Source organism: Saccopteryx leptura, chromosome 5 (assembly GCF_036850995.1).
Source record: "Saccopteryx leptura isolate mSacLep1 chromosome 5, mSacLep1_pri_phased_curated, whole genome shotgun sequence".
NCBI lineage: Eukaryota > Metazoa > Chordata > Mammalia > Chiroptera > Emballonuridae > Saccopteryx > Saccopteryx leptura.
The window spans coordinates 178,182,060-178,206,255 of NC_089507.1; the positions used below are offsets into that span (position 1 = coordinate 178,182,060).

At 42.2% G+C, this 24,196-nt stretch overlaps 1 protein-coding gene across 2 annotated transcripts in view; it reads right to left on the minus strand.

Annotated features, from left to right (window-relative positions):
• The window catches only part of CFAP61 (cilia and flagella associated protein 61), a 384,193-nt gene that overhangs the window by 208,132 nt on the left and 151,865 nt on the right, over positions 1–24,196 (minus strand). For both annotated transcript variants that reach the window (XM_066386991.1, XM_066386992.1), the window contains exons 15-17: positions 9,146–9,272; positions 7,231–7,308; positions 1,476–1,682 (exon numbers count right to left, since the gene is read on the minus strand). In XM_066386991.1, coding sequence (XP_066243088.1) covers positions 1,476–1,682; positions 7,231–7,308; positions 9,146–9,272 — 412 coding nt within the window. The remainder of the gene's footprint in view (positions 1–1,475; positions 1,683–7,230; positions 7,309–9,145; positions 9,273–24,196) is intronic.

Consider the following 24,196-nt stretch of genomic DNA (forward strand, 5'->3'; position numbering starts at 1 on the left):
AAAGGGGGAGGGGGAGGGGCACAAAGAAAACTAGATAGAAGGTGACAGAGGACAATCTGACTTTGGGTGATGGGTATGCAACATAAGTGAACGACAAGATAACCTGGACTTGTTATCTTTGAATATATGTATCCTGATTTATTGATGTCGCCCCATTAAAAATAAAATTATTCAAAAAAAAAGTTCAAATCTAGGGCATTCACATTGATGTAATGCTGCATTTTGACAAAAAAATAAGTCACTAAAATATATTCTATATCTCGATAAAATCTTTTCCATGTTTTTTCTTCTTTCTTTCCCATTCCCTTTGTATTTCTCCAAAAGGCTTTTGTTAAATAAAAGACATGGGTAAAATTACTGTCATGTGAATGTACAAATATACTTTAGAATATTTTAAAGTTTAATAAAGAAGATCATTTAAAAAAATTTACTTAGCTCACTTGTGGTAACCATGTGACAACATCAAAGATTCTAGGCAGAGTGAGAAAGTCTTCAGTCATGAATGGGATCTAAGAGGATAATTCCTACCTAGTCTAGTGGTTGAATCTCATCACCCCTCAAGTCTACAGCAAGCAGAGGACCGGTGTTACAGTGACAAAGGAGACAACCTGCAGGAAACACCACCTTGGGAATACAGCTTGCAGAAGCCCTTGCCTGTGAAATAACCCAGACACTGTGCGTGCATGTGTGTATGCGTGTGTGTGTGAGCGCACATACAGCCCGTGTGACTCTTCTAGGCACTGGGATACAGCTTTGAACAGACAAACACCTCTGCCTTCATGGGAAAAGATAAAATGTCAGCTAGTGAAAAGTGCTCTGAAGAAGACTAAAGCAGGATAAATGAAGGCGAGAAGAGGAGCTTGCCCTCTGTGCATGCACACTTATACAATGCATACACACCAGATATGTGTAATTATGAAAGACTGAGTGACAGAAGTGTAACAAGTATTATGCAGTGAGATAGGTATTCGCTACATAAAGGTTAAGCCAGTGCCATAAGTCTGCACTTTGTATCCATCGCTTTCATGTGGGTGATGGCAGTTCTTACTTGGAACGCAGTGGTAGCACATCAGCCTCACAGGATTGAACTGATTTATCCCGTGCATTCACTACTAAAATGTTCTTTGTTTGAGGAACATAAGAGGATCACTTTGGCTTTTCACTAATGCCACATAAAAAATAATTGGATTTTCATGTCCCTTGAAGCATTTTTTGCATAGTTTTTAGTCTCTGTTTCATCAATATGGAAAAGCCAAAATGTTCTACTAATTATATTGGTTGTGATTGTTTCAGAGATTCAAACTCTGAACTTCCACTGCAGCGTAAGGGCCAAACTCAATTTGGCCATTTGAAGTTCAGAGCCATGCTATAATCAGAGCCCAGCAAGCAAGGAAGGACTAAAACATAGCACACAACACAAACGACACCATGAAAGTTGATCTGCTGGAAAAGTGAATTGCGACATGTTTTTTTACCTTGCCTTGCCTGGACGCCGGGTAAACAGGGTAGTAGAGACAGGACTTGTAACCTAAACGCAGGATCTCCTTCAGAAAGAACTTGGTGTAGTGCCGGAAAATGGGGTTCAGAGCAAAGTGATACAGGTGTCCGTGCTCCTCACGCTGGTGATGACTGAAGTAGATGAAATCTTCAATATTGTAGTGCGATCGTATGTACTCTACATCCTACAAAAGGCAAGGAAGGACATCTAAGAATGTTTTAAACAGATGGTGTACATTTTGTGATAAAAAAAAAACAACAACACCTTTTTAAAATTATGTTAGGACCAACAGTAAGAAATGTGTTTTTCTTCCTGTGGTTTACAAACTCACCTTCACTGTTAATTTATTAAGAATCAAAAGTTATGTTTCGTGAAAGTCATTTGTTCTGAAGGCCGTCTCCATAGCTTTGGAATTGCTCCTTACAGAGAGGCTGCGTCTCTGCTAGTGACCAGCAGCAGCACCGTGGCTCTTCACCGCCACTGAACGAGGGGTACGTGAGCTGCTCGGCGTGACTGGCCAAGCGTGTGCAGATTTCAGGAGCAGGACACTCGCCAGCATCCTCTGGATTCATTACTATTCTCAATTCACATATTAATTTGGAGACAGCCATCCCACATGTCGCACACTTTAATTAGCACATGTGTCTGGGTTGGCCTACAATGAAACCAAGCCTGGACCTCATCCATAGGCATCCCTTAAACATTTTATCTCTTGGGGGTACAGTCGTGCACTGTTAACAGCTGGGATACAGTCTGAGAGGTGGGTCGTTATGTGGTTTCATCACTGTGCGAACATCATCAGGTGCAGCTACACAAGTGTAGATGGTATAACCTGCTGCACACCTCAGCTGTATGGTCTAGCCTATTGCCCTAGGCCACAGGCCTGTACAGCCTGTTACTGTGCAGAGCAACACAAGATTAACTCAAACACAAGAGAAAACGACACCATTGACAGACCTGGTAAACCTGAGAGGCGCGGAGCTGTTGCCCGGGTAACATGGCACACTGTTTCACAGAAAACTTTGTAAGTAGGAAGAGTGCACTCTAAAATAATGATAACAACTATGGTAACTACATAAACCAGTAACACAGTTGTCTACTATCAAGTATTACATACCATATATAATTGCATGTGTTGTACTTTTATACTACTGACAGACTTGTTTACAGCAGCCTCACCACAAACACGTGAGAGAGGAATGCCTTGAGCTATGACATTAGGACATCAGCTACAATGGCGACAGGAATTTTTGAGCTCCATTATAACCTTATGGACCCACCATCCTACATGTGGTCCATCATGGACCAAACGTTATATGGCGTATGACTATGTAACATTTTTATACCGTGGAAGGTAATTTTAAGGACCAGCGAGTGTTAACTTCTAAGAAATATTGGACACACCACTCCTGCTTCTTTGGGCCTGGTTCTGATCACCACCTTCTGTCCCCCACACCACAGGGGAGGGGCCAGGGGCTGGTCTGTGGTAACTGTGCCTGACTCAGCTCGTCCAGTACACTCTGGGGGTCGGGGGAGACCACAGCGAGCTTGACTCTCTCATGACAGGAGCAGGAAACACACTTAATGTGCAGAAAAAAAATCAAACTCTATGCAGATTGAAAAGCACCTACTTATATTTCTTCTTACTTTTCACAGTTAAACTTTCCTAAAAGCACACTTTCAATAAGAGGAATTAAAAAATGCAAGGTACTTGATTTCTGCAGGAAAACCATGAGTCTGTGTCGAAGGCCCTCAAGGCTCCTGTCTGTCCAGCCTCTGCCAGGAAGCAGAGAAACCGGGGTGTGGAGCGCAGGCTAGTGGTGGTGTCCAAGGGCAACCCTGGCAACGTCTGACCTTCCTGTTTGCGTTGACCCTATAACTGCCTCGATACCGTAAGACTTACGCTAGCAAGGAGCCATCCCTCTTTATAAAACAAAACGAGTAATAAGTGCAGGGCTGAGAAATCAGTGAAAAACAAAAGGCAAAACAAAGAGCCAATAAAGGTTATTAGCTCAAAACAGCAGATGGGCCATGTGTGTCTAATTTTCTCCCCATCCCAGATCCCTTAAACAAAGAATTATTTTTAAAATAATGAGGGGAAGTGATGAGGGGACAAAAGAGTAAGAAAGTTCTACCTTAAGGACAAAACAGGCCAAAGTTCTCTACCACTAGGCTGACCCTTCATGCCTTGGTTCCTGCTGCCTGCCAATCAGGCACTACAAGAGGAAGCCAGACAGGGGTGGGCAGCCCTCCCAGAGACTGGGAGGTGCAACGGAGAAGCAGATTTGAGCACCTGTCAAGGACATCCATGCCAGACGGTCATACCAGACACCCATGCTGGATACCCACCTCAGAGAGCCATGCTGGACATCCATGTTGGACACCCACACTGGACACCCACGCTGGACAGCCACGTCTGACACCCATGCCAGTCACATTGGACACTTACGCCAGATAGCCACACTGGTGATCTAATCTGTCATTCATGACATGGACAGATTTTTGAGGGAAAATGTCAATGCAAAAGACCAGAATAGAGAAACATACAACTCACTCCAGAGAAAACAGAGGTCATTCAGAGAACAGAAAGGAATTAAAAAAAAAATTTCTACACAGTGTTCTCAGAAACACCAAAAGGGGTCTTGCATGAAACATAACAAACACATTGCTACAATCAAGGAACAAGAAGAAAACAAGAAAGAGACTTGGAAGTTATATGTATAACCCTGAAATCAAAATTCCAACAGGAGGCCAGGATAACAGAACAGACCTAACAGAAGGTTGAAATAGGAATCCAGAAGACAAAATTCAGGAAATCAAGAAAGAAGTATAGCAGATTAACAGATATGAGAAGAAAGTTAAAAGACAGTAAAGGATCCATTAAAAAGATCCAACATCCTTCTAAAAAGGATAGTAGAGAAAACAAAAGGGAAGAAACAATAAATAAAATCATAGAAGAAAGATGCTCCAAGTTACAAAGAGGCATAGATACTTCTCAGTAAAATTTCAGAATTTCAGGCATAAAAAGAAAAAGCATAGAAGGAAACATACCAAGAGAGAGAAAGCAAACAAATATACATTTATTTATATCAGGTTATATTTTATCAATGACCCCCGGACACGGGAAGACAATCAGAGTAAAAACATCAACATTCTGATAAGAAATAATTTGAATAAGAATTCTTTACATAGCCAAATAGGTATGCAAGTGTGAGGACAAAATGAAACCTTGTATATGTATGGATTCAGAGACACGACTACCTACCACCCTCTATAAAAGAATTACTGAAAGACATAAATCAAAAGAGAAATGAATCTAAAAGCAAGGAGAGTTTGAATATATTAAAAGAATAAAACCATATGAACATTTCTATAAATGCCAAAATCACATTTGATAAAATTCAATATTAATTCATAATAAAAACTTTTAGGAAACTAGATATAGGAGAGTACTGCCTTAAATTGATCAATATCTCCCAGTACCTACATCAAATATTCTACTAAATGGGGCAAAATACAGAATCATCCTCATTAAAATAAAGAAGACTAAAAAGTATGCATTATACACACTACTATTCAATGTTCTAAACATATCATAAAATTGGAAAAAGAAATAAGGTATAAGTATTTTTAAAAGAAGGTATAGGAGATTCCATTTCAAAGATGGCCATGACAGTGATCTCCCATCCCACATGCTCTGCAACATAGAGAATTGTCACATCAAGTTAGAGTCCATTTCCCCATCCCGGGAATCGGAGCATGCCCTGTGACTGCTCTGACCAGTAGAATATGGCAGAAGTTGTGCTAGGCTTGAAAAGAATCAGTTGAAAAGCTCTTGGAGCTAATAAGAGACTTCAAAAAGCTGGCTGTGTACAAGATTATAAAAATTAGTAGTTTTCCCACATATCAAACTAAAAATGTTAAAAGTACAATGAGGCCCTGGCCGGTTGGCTCAGCAGTAGAGCAGCATCGGCCTGGCGTGTGGGGGACCCGGGTTTGATTCCTGGCCAGGGCACACAGGAGAAGCGCCCATTTGCTTCTCCACCCCTCCCCCTCTCCTTCCTCTCTGTCTTTCTCTTTCCCTCCGGCAGCCAAGGCTCCATTGGAGCAAAGATGGCCCGGGCGCTGGGGGTGGCTCCTTAGCCTCTGCCCCAGGCACTAGAGTGGCTCTGGTCGCGACAGAGTGATGCCCCGGAGGGGCAGAGCATCGCCCCCTGGTGGGCAGAGCATCGCCCCTGGTGGGCGTGCCAGGTGAATCCCGGTTCCGGCGCATGCGGGAGTCTGTCTGACTGTCTCTCCCCGTTTTCAGCTTCAGAAAAAAAAAAAAAAAAAAGTACAATGAAAAAAGGTGTCTATTCACAATAGCCAGAAAAACATAAAACATACAGAAATCAATCATAAATGTCCAGGACTGTATTGGAGAGGTCTCAGCAGGAAACAGATGGTATGTCCAAATTAGTTTAATCAGAGTTTAACAAAGGGACTATTTACAAGGGAGGGGACAGGATGTAAAAAAACAAGTAGGGAGAGTGTAGCAGCAACTGCAGGCTATTCCCACCCTGGGGGATGGCATGAGAGACACTTGTTCCTGGAAGCCAATTACAGTGTCATGGCAAAGAAGGTGACTTGCAAGATGAGGGAATTCAGTGGAGAGACTAGTCCGAGGCAGACCAGTCTCTCTCCTCCCTCTCTCTCATCAGGGTTCTTGATGGGTCAAACCTAACTAGAAACCAAAGGGCAAAAGCTGTCCATGATGCTGTCCATGATGCTGTCCATCAGGTTAGGCTTCCTGGGACAGGCCAGGGTGGAGAAAGGCAGAGAGTGAACCTGCAGAGGCAAAGTATCTGACATACACAGCCTGTACGAACGAAGCCACAAAACTGCTCTGAAGAACCCAAGACAATTCAACCACCGTCACAACAAAAATAGGGGAAACTAGGTTCCTAGTAGGGGAGTCTCAATATTTTAATTGTCAATTCTTCCTAAATTGTTCTATAAAATCTATAGAGGTGCAAATGAATCCATAATATTATAAGATTTATCCAGAAGAGAAAATGTCAGTCAAACCATAAAAATTTAGGGAAAAAGACAAATGAGAGAAGACACCTGTTACAGATTGCAAAGCACATAATAATGCAATATATACCAACAAATAAATCTATGAAACAGAATACAAAGTAAAAATAGACACAGGCACATGGAAACTTAATAATGTAAGGGCAGCAGTTTAAATCAGCAAGGAAAGAATGGACCACTCCATAATAAATACTTTGCAGTAATTGGCTGTACACTGGGAAAAATAAAATCAGATGTCCACTTGACAACATACACACACACACACACACACACACACACACACACACACCATGCACGTAATAAAGTGCAAGGAAGAATGCTGAAAGAGATAAATGCCTATATATATATATATACGATATATATATATCGTATATATATATATATATTTTTGGTGGTAGAAGGCTATGTAAGTTTTTAGAATGTGAATGTTTTCATGTATTCTTGGTAATACTTTAAACATTTTTGAACAGAGAAAAAGACAATTTAAAAGGCTGCTCGGTGGAATCCAAGCATCTAATGATTTATGTTCTTCCGAAAAAGATGGCATTCATATTAAATAAGTAAAAGTGAAACTTTAAAAGAGGCATTGTGTGCTAACTCATGAAATAAATAGGCACAGCACAATCAAGAAAATTAATATGCATTTCACAACTTACCATTTCATCTCTGATGATTGCAATGCCAACTATTTGTTCCGCCACATCGGCTACAAATGCCTTCAGTGATGTTCCGTCCTGAAAAGGTGAATATATTTTTAAGACCCTTGAAAAATATTGCTAGCAATGTATCTGTAAGTAGTCAATGATAGGTTTGACCACGATCACATAATGGTCAGAGCCACCATCTATCACCACTTAGATTGGGGCCAGGTAGTAAGATAAATGCCCTCTCTGTGTTCATTTAATCTTCACTTCAACTCTTTAAGTATTACCATTACCTCTAACTCATTTATGAGAAAACAGGCTCGAAATACTGAGTAACTTGTCAAGATTTTCAGCTGGTAAGGAATGAATCTAGGATTCAATCCGCATTCTCTTGGCTCAGAATCTTTCTTCAGCTCCACATCAGCGGTTCTCAAATATTGTGATCTCAGAACCCCTGCGCCGAGGACTCCAGAAAGCTTCAGTTTATATATTTTTTCTGTATTAGTAATTAAAACTGAGACATTTTTTTATTTAAAATTTTTTTGTTTAACTTCTTAACTAAAAGAATTTTTCAATGTGACAAATATTTAGAAAAGAGTAAGTAGCACTGTTTCACAGTTTTGCAAATCTTTAATGTCTGGCTTAATGGAAGGCAGCTGGATTCTCATATCAGCTTCTGTATTCAAGCTGTTGCAATATGTTATTTCAGTTGAAATGTATTAAAATATCTATCTTCACAAGGATACACAGTTGGAAAGGGGAGAAGTATTTCAATAATCTTTTCAGATAATTATGGATATTCTTCGATGCTCCACCAAAACTCAACAAGCGATAGTGCTTTAAAGATTAAAATCTTTAAGTGTGGAATGTGAAACCATATCAATGAACTTTGTATACCACTACATGAAAATTCATTGGTCTACTATATACTTTAAATAAATCTTTAACCTGAACATGATTTTGTAACATCATGTATTGTCTATGTGGAAAACACTGGTTTGTCAAGATTATTCAGATTTTCCAAATGGTAACCCATTTCATTACAAAATATCAAAACATCACATTTGGTACTATCACCACCAGGCTTATCAGAAAAACATCTGTAATGGGAAGCTGTCAAACTCACAATGGCAGGTGCTGATTTTCCAAAATTCTAATTTTTTCTTTAAGGCTTAGATTTTTATCACAGGGAACAAATGTGTCAGTTGTTTTCTTGGAGTGACAGGCCCACCCTTTTAAAGAAAACGTCTGCCAACTACCCGAGGCTGAATAACCACATTTTGTCTGCCAGCTGTTCTTTCAAGTAAAAATGGTGTTCTGAGAAACACGGCCGGGTCAGTGTACAGTTCGAACAATTGCAGAAACGTTTCTCCTGAGACAACCAACACGCCTCTGTTCGCTGGGGAGAGCTTCGAGAGCACGTCTCACACAGAACACTATACATACATGCACTTATGTTATAATTTTTACTGCTTCAAGTGAAACTGGCTTTCCCTGTTTTTTTTTATTTTTAATTGAAATGTCTATTGAGACAGATGTAGACTCACAAGCAGTTGTAAGAATACAGAGAAATTCCTATTACGCTCTGCCCACTACCCTCTAATGGCAACATTCTGTAAAAACACTAGTATAATATAATAGGTAGGGAACACACATTGGCATGAGAGAGAGTGTGTGTGAGTGTGTATTAAGTTCTACACAACTATATCCCCTGTGCAGGTTCATGTATGCAGAGCCACGAGAACAGACTCATGGCCTTAAACCTGTTCCCTTTTTTCTCTTCTTGCCTCTCTCTTCCAACACCACGCTGCTCCCAACATACAATTCTCCCACTGAGGTCCATGGGGACTTCAGGTTAAACCTGCCTGGACCATAACAGTCCCAAACATGAGAAAACAGAAGCCCGTCTGGTGATAGAGGTACTTACAGGGTCCCTGCGAGCCACGTTGTACTGTTGTAAGTCCTCCAATATGCTTGTATTGAGCATGAGAGTGCTGACAAGATTTTCAACACCAGAAGTATCCAAGAAATTGGCTAATCTTATATTAATGGTCCTAGGTAAAGAAAAATACATTTTTTAAGTTAAAAGTACTAAATATGTATTCTCCCCAAAATGGAGACAGAATCTTTATTATATGTGGCTTAAGTGTCTTTTTGTCGCCGATAGCTTATTGGTTGCTTGCGTAACTGTACTAGCCAATGGGGTGAAGTTGCCACGGCTGAACGCAAATTGAGCGGGTCAGGGGGAAGGTGAACATTTGTTTGCATTGGCAATCATCTGTTTTACATAAAAACTACGTCTTAACGTAATTTCTTTTAAGAATGCCTCCTAGAAAATACAGCACTGAAGAGGAGAGAAAAGGAGCTAAAGCTGCACAAAAACGGCTTTCTCGACAAAAAGAAACCACTGAGCAGAGAAAGACAACACTTGCTTCAGTCACAGAGCAAATGCGTCTTTCTCGGCAAAATGAGACTGGATGAGCATAGAGAAACAAGGCTTGCCTCAGATGCAAGACAAAAAAGCCTGTCTCGACAAAATGAGTCCCTTGAACAAAGGCAGGAGAGAAGTGCAAAAAAAACGACAGAGTAATGCTGACCAAACGCAAAAAGGATTAAAACAGTTTTCTTTGACATGTGAATTAAAATTTTATTATTTAAATCACCTTTATTTATTGAGCTAGCGGTGGCTCTTAAGAAATGTACCGCCAGTGGTTTCCTTCATTGCACTCTACTTTAAGCAATTAAGCAAGTAGAAGGGGGAAACCCCGTGGGGCACTAAGCAAAGGGGCGTCCTCGCTGCCTGCCCTGGGTAATTCAGTTTGAATTAGCAGACACCTTTGCACAAATCATTTTAATTACAATTTATAATATCTAGAACAGCGGTCATTTCGTATGACCGCCGGGCTTTCTAGTTATAACATATCACATTTAAGATAACATCAGTAAAATATCTTTATTATAAAGATGAGGTTTGATTAATTATAAAAGTAACTCTTATTATAAGAAATCTAGAAAACACATGTATAAGGCAGTGCAAAGAGTAAGGTAAAAATTACTGATAATGTCACTAACCAGAAACAATACAAAGATACACTTAAAATTAATTTAATTTAAAATGTTAAGTGCCATGCTTTATTTCACATTTACTTCATACATAAAAGCAAATTCTTCTGCAAATGTTTAAAGTATGGTAAGAAGTTAAGAAGTAACATTAAACCTAGCCTGTGTTTTTTACATGAAGTCAATTAAGACAACACAGCCTGTCTGGGGGCTTGGAGCCTGGTCTCACATGTGGTACCTACCTCCCACCGCCCTCCATAAGGGCTTCTCTCCATCTGTTCCCTGCTCCTGGCACACTGGGCCCTACAGGGCCTCCCTACCCTGACCCGTGACTGCTGCTGCCCTCTGCTGGAGGTGACTGGGCTGCATCTGTGGGGGAGGCCCACATTCAGCCACCATGCTCCACAGGTTTGGGAAGGATGGGGGTGGGGAGGATGTCCCATGGAGTCTCTAGCTGGAGCATGGTGATGGGCGTCCCCATCTGGGGCAGGCAGTGCCACGGAGTGTTCAGCTGGCAACTCAGCATAGATCTCTTGCCCACCCCCCGCCGGTGCAGAAGTTGCCAGCTGTCGGGGATGCACGTTGGAGCGGCAGGCCTGTGGGAAGGGAGATGACTTCTCGTTCTAGGCAAGAGCCCCCACATCTTCATTTGTAATGGGCCTGACATACTATCTACCTGGCCTTGCACAGAATGCTCTCAGTCATTTGGGTATTATTATTAAATTGGACAGTGCTATTCTTACTAATATTAATAAAGTGAAGTGTTCTAACCTACTTAACTTTCCATTGTAGTAAATATTAATGCTTAAATTTTAGTGCACGCTCCCATACTGTGGACAAAGTGGCATAGTTGCAAAGAACAATCAATATCTATAATTAACTTGTATACAGATTAAAAATTAATATCACTTTAATATTTATGAACACTTCTTAAATGAAGCATAAAAACTCAGTTCTGATATGGCCACCTCACACCAAAATCTAGTTCAGACAGATTAAAGATGTAAATGTAAAAAACAAGACACCACAAAGGTACTAGGAAAATACCCAAGGGAATCAAGAACATATGTCCACGCAAAACTTATTCCTAAATGCTCACAGTAGTATCATTTATAATAATAGCCCAAAAGGCAGAAAGAACTCAATGTCCATCAACGGAATGTATAAACCAGGGGTCTCAAACTCGCAGCCCGCGGGCCGCATGTGGCCCACCAAACAATTCAGGCCACATGCGGCCTGCGGGCCGCGAGTTTGAGACCCCTGGTATAAACAGAATGTGGTTCATCCATACAGTGGAGTATCATTCAGCCATACATGGGAATGAGGTACAGACAAGGGCCACACATGGAGGGACCTCAAAGACAGCATGCTCAGCAAAAGAAGCAACACACAAAGGCCACATATTGTACAATTCCATTCATATGAAGTATTCAGAACAGGCAAACTTATAGAGACAGAAAGTAAATTAGTTGCTGCCAGGGCGCTGGGAGGAGAAAAGAATGAACATGGTGCTTAATACAGTGTGTCCATAAAGTCATGGTGCACTTTTGACCGGTCACAGGAAAGCAGCAAAAGACGATAGAAATGTGAAATTTGCACTAAATCAAAGGAAAACTCCCCCAGTTTCATACCTATTCAGTGCAGTTTGATGTGGGCTCACGCACAGATTTTTTAGGACTCCTTAGATAGCTATCCCGTATAGCCTCTACAGACTCGTCACTGACTGATGGCCTACCAGAACGGGGTTTCTCCATCAAACTCCGGTTTCCTTCAACTGCTTATCCCACCGAATAATGTATTCCTATGTGGTGGCGCTTCGTTATAAACACGCTGATATTCACGTTGCACTTTGGTCACGGATTCGAATTTAGCGAGCCACAGAACACACTGAACTGTCATCTGTACCGTCCACATCTCGACTGGCATGGCCATGGGCTGCTCCGCTGTATACACAGTGTTACGTCATCATCTGCGCATGCACACATGCTGCCACATCATCCTACAGAAACTGGTAGGGTTCTCCTTTTATTTGGTGCAGATTTCACATTTCTATCATCTTTTGTTGCTTTCCTGTGACCAGTCAAAAGTGCACCATGACTTTACGGACACACTGTAGGTGTGGAGTAGCCTTTGCGGAGATGAAAATATCTTGGAACCACAATGAGGTGATGGTTGCACAATTTTGTGAATGTACTAAAAACCAACGAGTTATATACTTTCAGTGGTATGGAATGTGAATTAAGTCAAGCAAGCTGTTGAAAGGAAAAGGGGAATGGTAACTCATAGTTAAAAAATAAGCCAGTGTACCAATATAAATACCAGGTAAACCAGACGACCATAGGCAAAAGGCATTACGAAAGAAAAAGTTCTTTTTTTGTGTATGTGTGTGACAGAGAGAGAGAGAGAGAGACAGAGAGACAGAGACAGAGAGAGAGAGGGACAGATAGGGACAGACAGACAAGAAGGGAGATGAGAAGCATCAATTCTTTGTTGCGGCTCCTTAGTGCTTTCTCATATGTGCCTTGACCAGGGGACTACAGAGCGAGTGACCCTTTGCTCAAGCCAGTGACCCCGTGCTCAAGCTGGTAAGCCCGCAATCAAGCCAGCAACCTCGGGGTTTTGAACCTGGGTCCTCTGTGTCCCAGTCTGACACTCTATCCACTGTGCCACCACCTTGTCAGGCAAGAAAAAGTTCTTTATTTAATAAAAGTAAAAGCAGAATGCTGTATGTGAATTATATCTCCATAAAAAGGAGTTAATCATGGAGAATATATGTCTTCATTTTGACTCATCAAATGACTATTAATATATATTCTAAATACCAATTATATATTTATAAAATATTCACCAGGAAGAGACAACAAAATCAAATCTGTAGGGTTCTAAGAATATAGCTTCAGAATAGTAAAGTTAAAATTCACAGAATTATGAGAATTTGACTAATTCACCACTATATTGGCAAAGTTGAATACATCTCTCTCAGAAATTGGTATTAGACAAAAGGATGGATCCTGAATCTCCCAAATGAAAACAACTTAAGCTGTCTAATACTCATCTCAATCTTACCATTTCAAAGCCCCCCACCAGCTGTCCTTCCTGTCTCAGTTAATTGTAACTCCATTCTTCCAGCGGTTCAGGCCCCAGCCTGAGGCTTCCTCTTGGCTTTTTTTCCCACGTGCCTCACTTCCAGCCCTGCAGCATGTCCCATTGACTGTCCCTTCAAAATGGACGCAGACCCCACACCCTTCTCCCACTGGCCCCAGCCGCCACCACCTCTTGCTTGTGGTGGTGTCATACTGCCCTGGACAACACTTCCACCTTTGCGCTGACAATCCACCCTCAACAAAGCATGCAGAGTGACACTTACAAAACACTAAGTCAGATCATATGACTCTTCTACTCAAATGCCAGCATATAGGTGTTCTTAACCTTTTATGCCAAGGACTCCCCTTTTAATGCATAGAATAAAATATATAAATTACAATATATGAGAGTCACTAAATAACATGGTTCAGTAGTGCTCTAATGCTGTGTAGGTAGGCATAAACCACAGGTCATATTTGTAGATATATGCAATTCTGTAATATAATAGGAAAATGCCTGTTCTTTCAATTTAAGAGAAGGTTACAGGGGCTATTGATCCTATTGTGGTTTGTTGCCTGCTTTTGCCATGGAAGGAAATGCTAGATTTCAATTAAAGCTTCATGAAAGTAAAGATGGTTCAAGGTTGGGAACCCCAGTTACAATTCCCACCTCATTCCTTGGAAAAGCCAAAGTCCTTTCGGAGGCCAAGACCAAAAGCCCTCTCCCCACACCTCCTCTCTGGGGTATCTCTCTTGACTCATCTCCACGTAGTTGGCTTCTGGCTCTTCTTGCCTCCCTCACAGGCCTCCCCCCCCCCCCCTCCCCAAACAGTCCAGGCACACTCTCTCATCAGAGTTCTTCCTGGGAATTCTGCCTCCTCTCTAGCAGAGGTGCAAGCCTTGTTCCACACCTTAGCCTCGAGTGTCTGCTCAAGTTCCACCTTCTCAGCGAGGCCTCTCTCACCCTAACCACCCTATTAAAAATTTGGAAATCCTGACACTTCCATTACCTGCTCTATTTTTCTCCACAGCACTCCCTACCTTCTATTTATCCTGTTCCTTTTTGTCTCCTCCCACTAAAATAAAACATTATGGAGATAACAGTTTCGGTCTCCATGCTCACTGCTGCTGCACCCCCATGGTTAGAATAATGCCTGGCATGTAGTAAGTGCTCAGTGAATCTCTGTTCAATGAGTGAATTTTGCAGCTTGCATGGAGATGCCAGAGACCATTTCCCACAGGTGATGAATGCTGCAATGGGGTTATTAAGAGTGCTTTGTGGGATCAGCAGAGTGACTGCACAGGTGACACCTTTGCATGTCTACTATGCTAGCCTGTGCTTTCCCCATGCAAGCCTCAGAGATCAGACCACATCATGGTCCACTCTGAAAGGCCAGGCCTTCTTTCGCCAGCAGTAGTGCTCAGTGCACGTTTGCTGGGCTGTGGGGGCTGTTTACTGCCAAGGATCACAAAACAGCAACATTACTTCACCAGTTTGTCCATGGAACTCAATGATCAATTAGGGAACACAACCACTTTGTGTTAGCTTGTGAGGCTCTAGTCTCTGCTATTTATAGTCGTCGAGACACTTCACAGTCTTCATTTGTTCCCAGACTTCAGGGGGAGGAAGGGCAGCAGCAATGCTGTGTCCCCTCTACTCTTCCATCCAGAGCCACACCTGGCTCCTGAGCCCCGGAAAGTGGAGCCATCTCTGCACTGAGATGTGCCGTGCATACAAAATGCCCATGAAAGTCTAAAGACTTGGAACAGAAAAAGAATGTAAAATATCTCACTAATACTTTTTTATATTGATTACATGTTGAAACCACAATATTTTGGATTTAATACAGGAGGTAAGTAATAAATATAATAATTTCACCTACTTCCTTTTGATTTTCTAGTTAATGTGGCCATTAGAACATTTAAAATTACATATATGGCTAACTTTGTATTTGTATGGGTCAAGGCTGCTGTTGCCTCTGAGAGCTATTTTTCCATTGTTTTTAGCTCCATTCAGAAGGCAGAATGTAGGTTCACTCCACAGGTGACCTTTTCACTGGGGGCCTGAGGCAAGTGGCCAGTGTGTGCATGCTGCTTTGTCTTTATCTGGAATGGGATGATGGGAACCTGTGGCCAGCAAAAAGGAAATACAGATGTGGCAACAGGTACATGGTGTCCTAATTGCTTTTACATAGCAATTGACAGGAGCATCCAGAAAAATGTAAAAAATGAATATGCGTAAGAAATAGGTCTGCAGTTAAAATACATTCCTTAAAAATCAATTCCTGAAATGGCTTTATTAAGAATGGCTCAGTGGGCCCGTCACAGATATCAATGACAGCTGCTGCAAGCCCAGTGAGCTGTGGGTGCCAGGAGCCATTGAGGAACAAAACAACCCAAATCCCTGCCCTCGGGCCTGACCTTCAATTGATTCCAGAACCGACTTCTGGGAAGCAATTCTGAAATCCCCGAAAGTCTACGATGTCTATGAGTTAGAAACAGAATGGCAGTTATGGAGACCTTGATCTACATTTTAGCTACAGACAGCTCTTCAAAAAATAAAATGAACTCAAAACAAGGTTTAGTGTTCTACTCTAAACATATGTGGTGATCATTACTTAAAATTATCTTAAAATATATATATATATAGGCATCATACACACATGCACGCACCAAAAAATGATAGTATTTATTGTCAAATTAGCAAGCAGCTATCTTTATTTTGTGCCATATTTTCAGATAAATCATTAAGATTAAGAATATTCACTGCAGGTTTATAAAATGATACCAAACCTTCTGTGGAATAAACTTGTAATGTGCTATAAGTAAGTATCCAAAAAGACAAAGTCCACTTCAATGTTTCTTTACCCAGATTTAGCCGGGCAGAACTGCAGAAGATGGCGGGCCTCGTTGGATAGACCTAAGTGAGCCTGCCTTTCCTCTGCCCAGGACTTTAGAATAAAATGTTTCTGATCTTCATTCTTTCGTTATAACCTCTCTGGGCTCCTTCCTGTGTCCTAGGACATATAATCAGGAAGAACTTCCTCTTCCTCTACCTGTTCTCATCTCACCTTACCCAACAGCCTCGGAAGTGAACACGTACTCAGTAGCCAGGAGGGTGCAGCTGCGCCTTTTGCAAGGGTCCAGATAGGGTTCTAGAGCCACCTTGCATCAGAGGGGAGATGAGCTGTGGTTTTCCTTACCCGTCCATGCAGCTTCCTCCATCAACAGAAAAAGCAAGGTCTTCCGAGGGCGTCCTACACGGCTCTTTCCCTAACCCTTCCCTGGAATGCTTCGCGTGTCCTGGTCACTTCTTTCTGACACTTCCGCTCTCTGATATACCTGAATGACCAAACTCTCCATTGCTCAGGAAATGTCACCTCTTTAGGAACAACTGACAGAGCCCTTGCTTACTGGGTCTTGAAAATCTTGCAGCCTCGGTCACCCACTTCACAAAAGAGTTTTTCTTTTCCTGTTTTTGAGGGGCTCTGGCCTCAAAGATCAGAATACATGGTATTCACTAAGACTCCACACATAAACAAAACAAAAAATTATATATAAAAGCATAAGAAAAAAGACTTAACAGGTAATTTTCCACCCTAAATTGAATGAATTGTATTAGAGACCTAGCTGTCTGTATATGTAGTCGCTCAGCCTTGCAGGATGCAGAGCAATTATTTGATGACAGTAAATCAAAAAAACATGAAGAAAGGAAGCAAAAGCTGTCTAAGTCCTCCTGAATTTCAAAGGGTGGTCTGTGTAACAGAATACAGGACAAGTCAATAGTCACCGTATCTCAGTTTAAAGCAAAATAATAACTACAAAATAAAGTTTTCTGCAAGGTTCTATTCAAGGAGGCCGACGAGAAGCACCAGAGCCCTGAGTCCTCCCAGTGACAAGAGGCCGGGAGCAGGGACATGGTGCCGTGCTGGGAGAACTGACAGAAGTGGGGAGGGAGTCACCCAAAGAAAAGCAAAGGAAACAAACCCTCACGGGGGAGAAATCACTGAAAAGAGAGCTACCTAAGGGCATTTCTGTTTACTGAGCAAAGCTGACAACTGGTGGTATGATTTAACTTAGCAATAAATATTTATTCATAGAAAATAATTTCTAGCACAATAAATATTAGTTGCACAACAAAGTTTGAAACATAGTCCCCCAAATGAAAATGGCCAATTTCAGAAAAGCATGGTTTGCAAGGGCAGGAAGATGGACTGAGCGGCTCAGTCACCCAGATGTGCCCTCCACTCATGAATAGACAAGAGGGAGGAGAAGCCAGTGTGGGGGCTGAGATGGGCAAGCAGGATAAAGGAGAGAAAGAATCATTTACACCACATTCTAACCCCATATTAAGTCTGGAAACATCCCAGAGACCGCTATGGAAAAGTAAAAAGTGTTAACATTTTTTTTTTTTTTTTACCTAAGACACTTTAAAATGGAGGTTGACATAAATATTAGGACATGTTCTCTCCTCAAAGCCCAGCAGTCATAAGAGGAACGACAGGGAGACTCGGCGTGGCATCTGTTGACAGCGAGGAAGAGGCAGCTAACAGTGGAAGGAGTGCAGAATCCCAGTGCTCACCAGCGTGGCCAGCGGCCAGGTGACAATCACAGACATAATTTCCCAAGGGAAGAAAAACAAGAATGAGTGGGAGACCAGAATGTGAGGTCATGAAATTTAAAGTAATCAAACTTAAGAGCAAGAACAATTCAACCCAAATGTCAAGAGAAGTGAAGCAAAAAATGGAAGAAAATGATATATTTTAAAAACCATGGTATAAAACAAGTAGGGGTGGATGTCCCGTGGCCTGGCTGGGCCCCCACGGCCCGGCCCACCTCCTTCCCTTCACACCCGCACCAGTCTTCCTTCATTCAACCACTTCACTTATGTAGAGTTGATCTCTTCCCTTTATTCATGTCTTCTCCTCTAGCTAGAATGCAGGCCCAGTGAGGGCGAGGATTTCTGTCTGCTTCCCCTGCACCCGGAACGGAGGCTGGTGCACACAGTGCAGTCACTATCAGGCACTGGATGAATGGAGGGGGTGCGCTGGGGCCTCTGGGAAAGAAAGCCCCAGCTTCAACCCGTCTCCCCTCTGGACGGCAGCCCAGAGGCAGCAGCCTTTGGCCAACGTGATGGAAGCCCACGTCAGGCTGCAGCTGGTACCAGGGAAAGCCAAGCGGAGAAAGGAAAGAGACCAGGACCCCAAAGACTCAAACCTAAAGCCCTGTTTACCCCCAAAGCCCCCAGTTATGTGAGCCAATAAATGCCCTATAGTCGAAGCCACACTGACTATAAGCATTCCCACTGATAATCTAGGTTTTGAAAATTTAAAAGGTGGTTTTAGAAAACCACAGTTAAAGAGAGGGTGTACAAAAAGACAAAAATTAGAGAGAGATGAGAGCAATTAAAAGCATTACTTGGTATAAGTAAATAAAAATCCATAAGATTGTCATAGTTCATATATATATATCCTTCTAAAATCTAGCCCAAGGAACTATTCATGTAATACAGAGGTCTTAATACTTCAACAGATAATAAAAGGTTTAAAGTAGCTGTGGAGACTTGACTTCTGGGGATAAACACACAACACAGCATGCAGACCATGTGTTGTGGAATTAGATACCTGAAACTGTATAATTTTGTTAACCAGTATCATCCCTATAAATTCAATAAAAAGGAAAATATTTTACCATTAAATAATCTTGTTCAAAAAAAATTAAAATAAAGTACATGTGATTTACACAGTTACAGGAAAGCCTGTATAGGAAGGAGATGGAATCACAATTCTCTTCCACAGAAGGAAGTGTTCACAAAATGCAGAAGCACCTCCGGCGCTTCTCAAGCTTCATGTGCATGAAAATCAACCAGAGCTTGTTAGCAACAGGCTTCCTGGGCTGACACAGAGTCCAAGGCGAAGGCCAGGGCCGGGGCCAGGGCCAGAGCCATGGTCCAAGACTCTGTGTTTCAACAAGTTCTCGATAGACATGCTGCTGACCCCTGGACCACACTTGGTGTAGAACCGAACATGGTGTGAAATGCAGAACTCCCCTCGAGTAAAGATGAGGTGACCTGGAAAAGGGGCCACATGCTCTGGGGCAGGAAGGGGCCAGGTGCTGGCCCACGAGGGTTCTGTAGGGCTGCCAGCCACGCCTGGAGGCCTTCTCGGCCACCAGGGACGAACACCCCTTGTGGAGCCAAGCCTGAGTCCCACAGACGCAAGGAGGGTGTGTCACCATGGGGCCTTGCTTACAAAGGACCTGGCACTGCATCTGGAACCCCGGCACCCTAGGCCAAGGTATAAGTGTCCATACAGGCAGGGATTATGTAAACATCTGGAAACTTTTAGAGCATGCTGCGGGCCATGGGGTGAGAGATGGCCTGTGATGGCAGTGCCACTCTGGGTATCACTGCGGCCGGGGACCCAGTGAGGTGATAACAGCACTTCTCTGAGGTCACCCCCACACTCACACTTCTCAACTTCATTTTGTGAGATATGAAATTCCTCCAAATTCATTGTTTAATACCAACCATGTTTTGTTTTGTTTTGTTTGTTTGTTTGTGACAGAGACAGAGAAAGGGACAGATAGGGACCAACAGACAGGAAGGGAGAGAGATGAGAAGCATCAGTTCTTCATTGTTGCACCTTAGTTGTTTATTGATTGCTTTCTCATATGTGCCTTGACTGGGGGGCTATAGCAGATCAAGTGACCCCTTGCTCAAGCCAGCGACCTTGGGTGACCCCGCACTCAAACCAGATGAGCCAGCACTCAAACTGGCAACCTTGGGGTTTCGAACCTGGGTCCTCCACGTCCCAGTCTGATGCTCTATCCACTGTGCCACCGCCTGGTCAGACAACCGTTATTTTTAAAAATACAAATATTGCTGGGATGGATGTAAGGGTGTCAGTTTGCCCTTCCTTCACTTGTCTTTAGGGGCGTCTTCTGGCCAGCCACCCTGTACCAGCCCGCTCAGCTGTGTGAGGGGACCCCAGGGTTGGGGCTTTGAGAAAGCCAAGGAATGAAGGCAGTTCTCAAGATCACATCAGAGCTGAGCAATTCTGACAGGAAAACTGTCATTTCTTATTAAATTTGTTAGCTCCAAAAAGCTCTTTGTGCTTAGAATTCTAAGAAAATAATTAAAGAATAGATCTTCCCTGTAAAACAAGGGCCCACTGTCATGTTCACAAAAGGGATATTCCATGATCGTGGCAAACTGTGGGTTGGAGGGGTGTCTTCCCTACATGAACAGCACAGGCTCGTGTGGGACAAGCGTACCAGCTCAGACCTACAAGAACAGACGGGTTGGGAACCGGGCGTGGGGTGGTGGGTGGGTTGGCGACAAAGTTCACAGAGGAACAGAGGGAGGTTCCTGATGAAGACTCCGGCGGAAATAGTGACAAAGATCATGATTTTCTAAAGGCACAGAATGACTTCAGCTTGTGAGCCTTTAATTTTTCAGAAGAGAGCCCAGGTATACATGGTGTGCGCCAACTTTATATGTAAGTGATTTTAAAAACAGAACTGACGTTGCAAATGGTTGCAAAGAAGAGCTGGGACGCTGCTGCGACCAACTCTGAAATCGAGGCAAAGTTCATTGCTCAAAAATGTAGGTTTAACTTTTAATAAAGGTATTACTTGTTCACACTAAAAAGGGAGAGTGTGAAAGAAAAGAATAGAAACATTAATGAAGTAGTTAAGCCACTAAGGGCGAGGCTACTGCTATGGGCAGACCCAAGCCCGGCTCCTGCTCTCGGGTTGCCTGGTTGCTCTCCAGCCTCGTATGCATTACTCACTGGGAGCTCAAGTCCTAACAAAGGGGCTCCGGAGCACCCTACTGACAGACGCACAGGGGGGAAAGAACGCTTTAGTAAATGTTCTCCTTGAGTCAGAACAAAATCAAAAGTCTCAGTATATACAAAACTGTATTTTATATTATAGAAGTAATTCATACCTGTGATTTTTTAAAAATCAAAGAGAAATAACCCAATCTTAAAATAGGCAACTGACCCCTCACCAAAGTAGACATACAAATGGCAAATAGCATATGAAAAGATGCCCCACGCCATCCGTCATTATGGAACTTCAAATTAAAGCAAGACACCACTGTAATTAAAGCAAGACACCACTGTACAAGGTAACACTATACCAGGGGTCAGGAACCTGTGGCTTGCAAGCCAGATGTGGCTCTTTTGATGGCTGCATCTGGCTCGCAGACAAATCTTTAATAAAAAAATAATAACGTTAAAAATATAAAACATTCTCATGTATTACATACAATCCATTCATTTCCTACCGCTCATGTTCATGGTTGCGGGTGGCTGGAGCCAATCACAGCTGTTCTCCAGGACAACACCAAATTTTTATTGAATAATGCATAACGTACATGGGTCATTGTAGGGCTCTCACGGAATTACATTTTAAAATATGTGGCGTTCATGGCTCTCTCAGCCAAAAAGTTTCCCGACCCCTGCACTATACTATCAGAATGGCAAAAATTCACATCACTGACAACATAAATGCAGGCAAGGATGTGAAGTAACAGGAACTCTCATTCATGCTGGTAGCAATGCAAAATGGTACAGCCACCTTAGAAGCCAGCTTGGCTGTTTTTTACAAACTAAATACTCTTGTCATATGACCCAAAATTGTGCTCCTTACTATTTACCTGAATGCATTGGAAACTTACATCCATATAAAAACCTGCACACTAATGTTTATAGTGGTTTTGTTCATAATTGCCAAAATTTGGAAGTAAGCAAAATGTCCTTCAGTAGGTGATTGATGAATAAACTATTGTACATCCAGAGAATGAAATATTATTTATTCAGCATGAAAAGAAATTAGCTGTAAAACCATAAAAAGATATGGAGAAACTTTAAAATGTATATTCCTAAGTGAAACAAGCCTATCTGCAAAGACTACACAACAAACCATTGCAACTGGCCAACATTCTGGAAGAGGCACAACTGCGGAGGCCGTGAGAACGTCAGTGGCCGTCAGAGGTAGTGGGAAAGGAGGGGGGGAGGAGAAGGTGGAGCACTGAGGAGTTTCAGAACCGACTCTGTATGATACTATAATGATGGAAACATTTGCCGAAACCCATAAAATGTATAGCAGAAAGAGTGAACCCTAACGCAGGCTGGACTTTGATTGATAATGATGAGTCATTGTAAACTAATCGATGGTGACAAATGGTGTGACTCTGATGTGGGATGTTAATTGTGTGTGGAAGTGGAGAAGGGTTTGCAGCAATCCTTGCACTTTCTGTTCAATTCTGATGTGAACCTAAAACTGTCTAAAAAATAGTCTATTAGTGAAAATAATCAAACATAACTGATAAAGTAAAAAGTCATGTCTACACTCCAGCCTTCTCGTCCTGCTCCCCAGAAGTATGTAAAGTTAATAAAGTCCTGTGTACCCGTCTAGAACTTCTAACATATGCAAGAAAAAAGTAGATATCATGGTCCCATGGTATGTTCCATCCCCATCCTTTTAACTGAATGAACTGAGTTTTCAGTGGGCACATGCTTGACCTGCTACTGACATGTCGCTCAGCCTCCCTTGCAGCTAGGTAGCACCATGCAACCGATTTTCTGACCACAGACTATGAACAGAAGTGATGTAAGTTCCATAAGAGGAAAGGACTTCCCTCCACTTCTCTCACCACACTTCGCTGTGGGTTGAAATGTGCTCTGGTGCTCTGAGCCTGCTCACAGCAGGAGGAGGAAGAGAGCCCACTCTGGCAGTGGGCTAAACCTTCTGTGTGCCATCGCCCCTCTGACAGTCTGCTGCTGCTCGGGATCCCATCTCCAAGTAATGTTTTTAAATGTATAGAGTAAAATCAACAAGCTACATTGAAATATAATTATCAAAATATTTTTTAATGTGAGTTTTAGTAATATCTGTGTTTTTTTTATTAATGCATTGAGTAACAAATCCTGGTTGAGAACATATACTAATATTTTCAAGTAGGGTGAGCACACATATTTTGAGATATCTGCAACAACTGTAATGTGATATGAAAACATCCATGCTTTCTATTGGTTACAAAGTCATGGTTTTGCTAATACTTCTGCGGCTTGTTGCCTCCATTCACAATGGAAGGACACACTAAATTTCAATTAGAGATTAGGACAATTAAAATGTATTTTTCTTCCCATCTAAATTCACAGACACCCCCCCCCCACACACACACACACACTTTATGCAGGTGTTAGGTGAATACTCTATGAGATGGAGGAGCAGCAAGAGGAAGGACCTGGGTCCCTGGACAATGTCATGGGGGGGAAATGCTACTCTCCTTAGACTACCAGGTCAAGTCCAGACTGCTGTGTGATCAAGGCAGACTTCCGTCTGGCTCAAATCCCTGTTACAACACCTGTACACTAACACAGTGTGAGGGGCTATGGACTGGCTCCAGTAGCTAGCTGCCTTAGCCCCTGTTCCAGCTCTGCCACTTTCTGCTGTGTGCATTCTGGACTCCTTACTTAACCTCTCTGAGTCTCAGTTTCCTTACCTGTGAAACAGGGATGATAATAATGGTACCTAGATAACAGGTCACTGTGAATACTGCTACACGAAAAATGATTAAGAAAAAGCTCGAAACACTATAAACAGTTTATAAATGTAAGCTGTCATTACCATTACTACCATGACTATGACTGTTTAACTCCTTGCTTAGGACACCATCCTAGACATCATTCCATATAGGACATACAGATCCATTTTTAGTTCTTCAAAACTGCCCAGTAATGTACCAAATATACACACCAAAACTCATTTAATCAGTCCCTAACTATAAAGTGATCATTTAGGATGTATCTCAAAGTTTCACT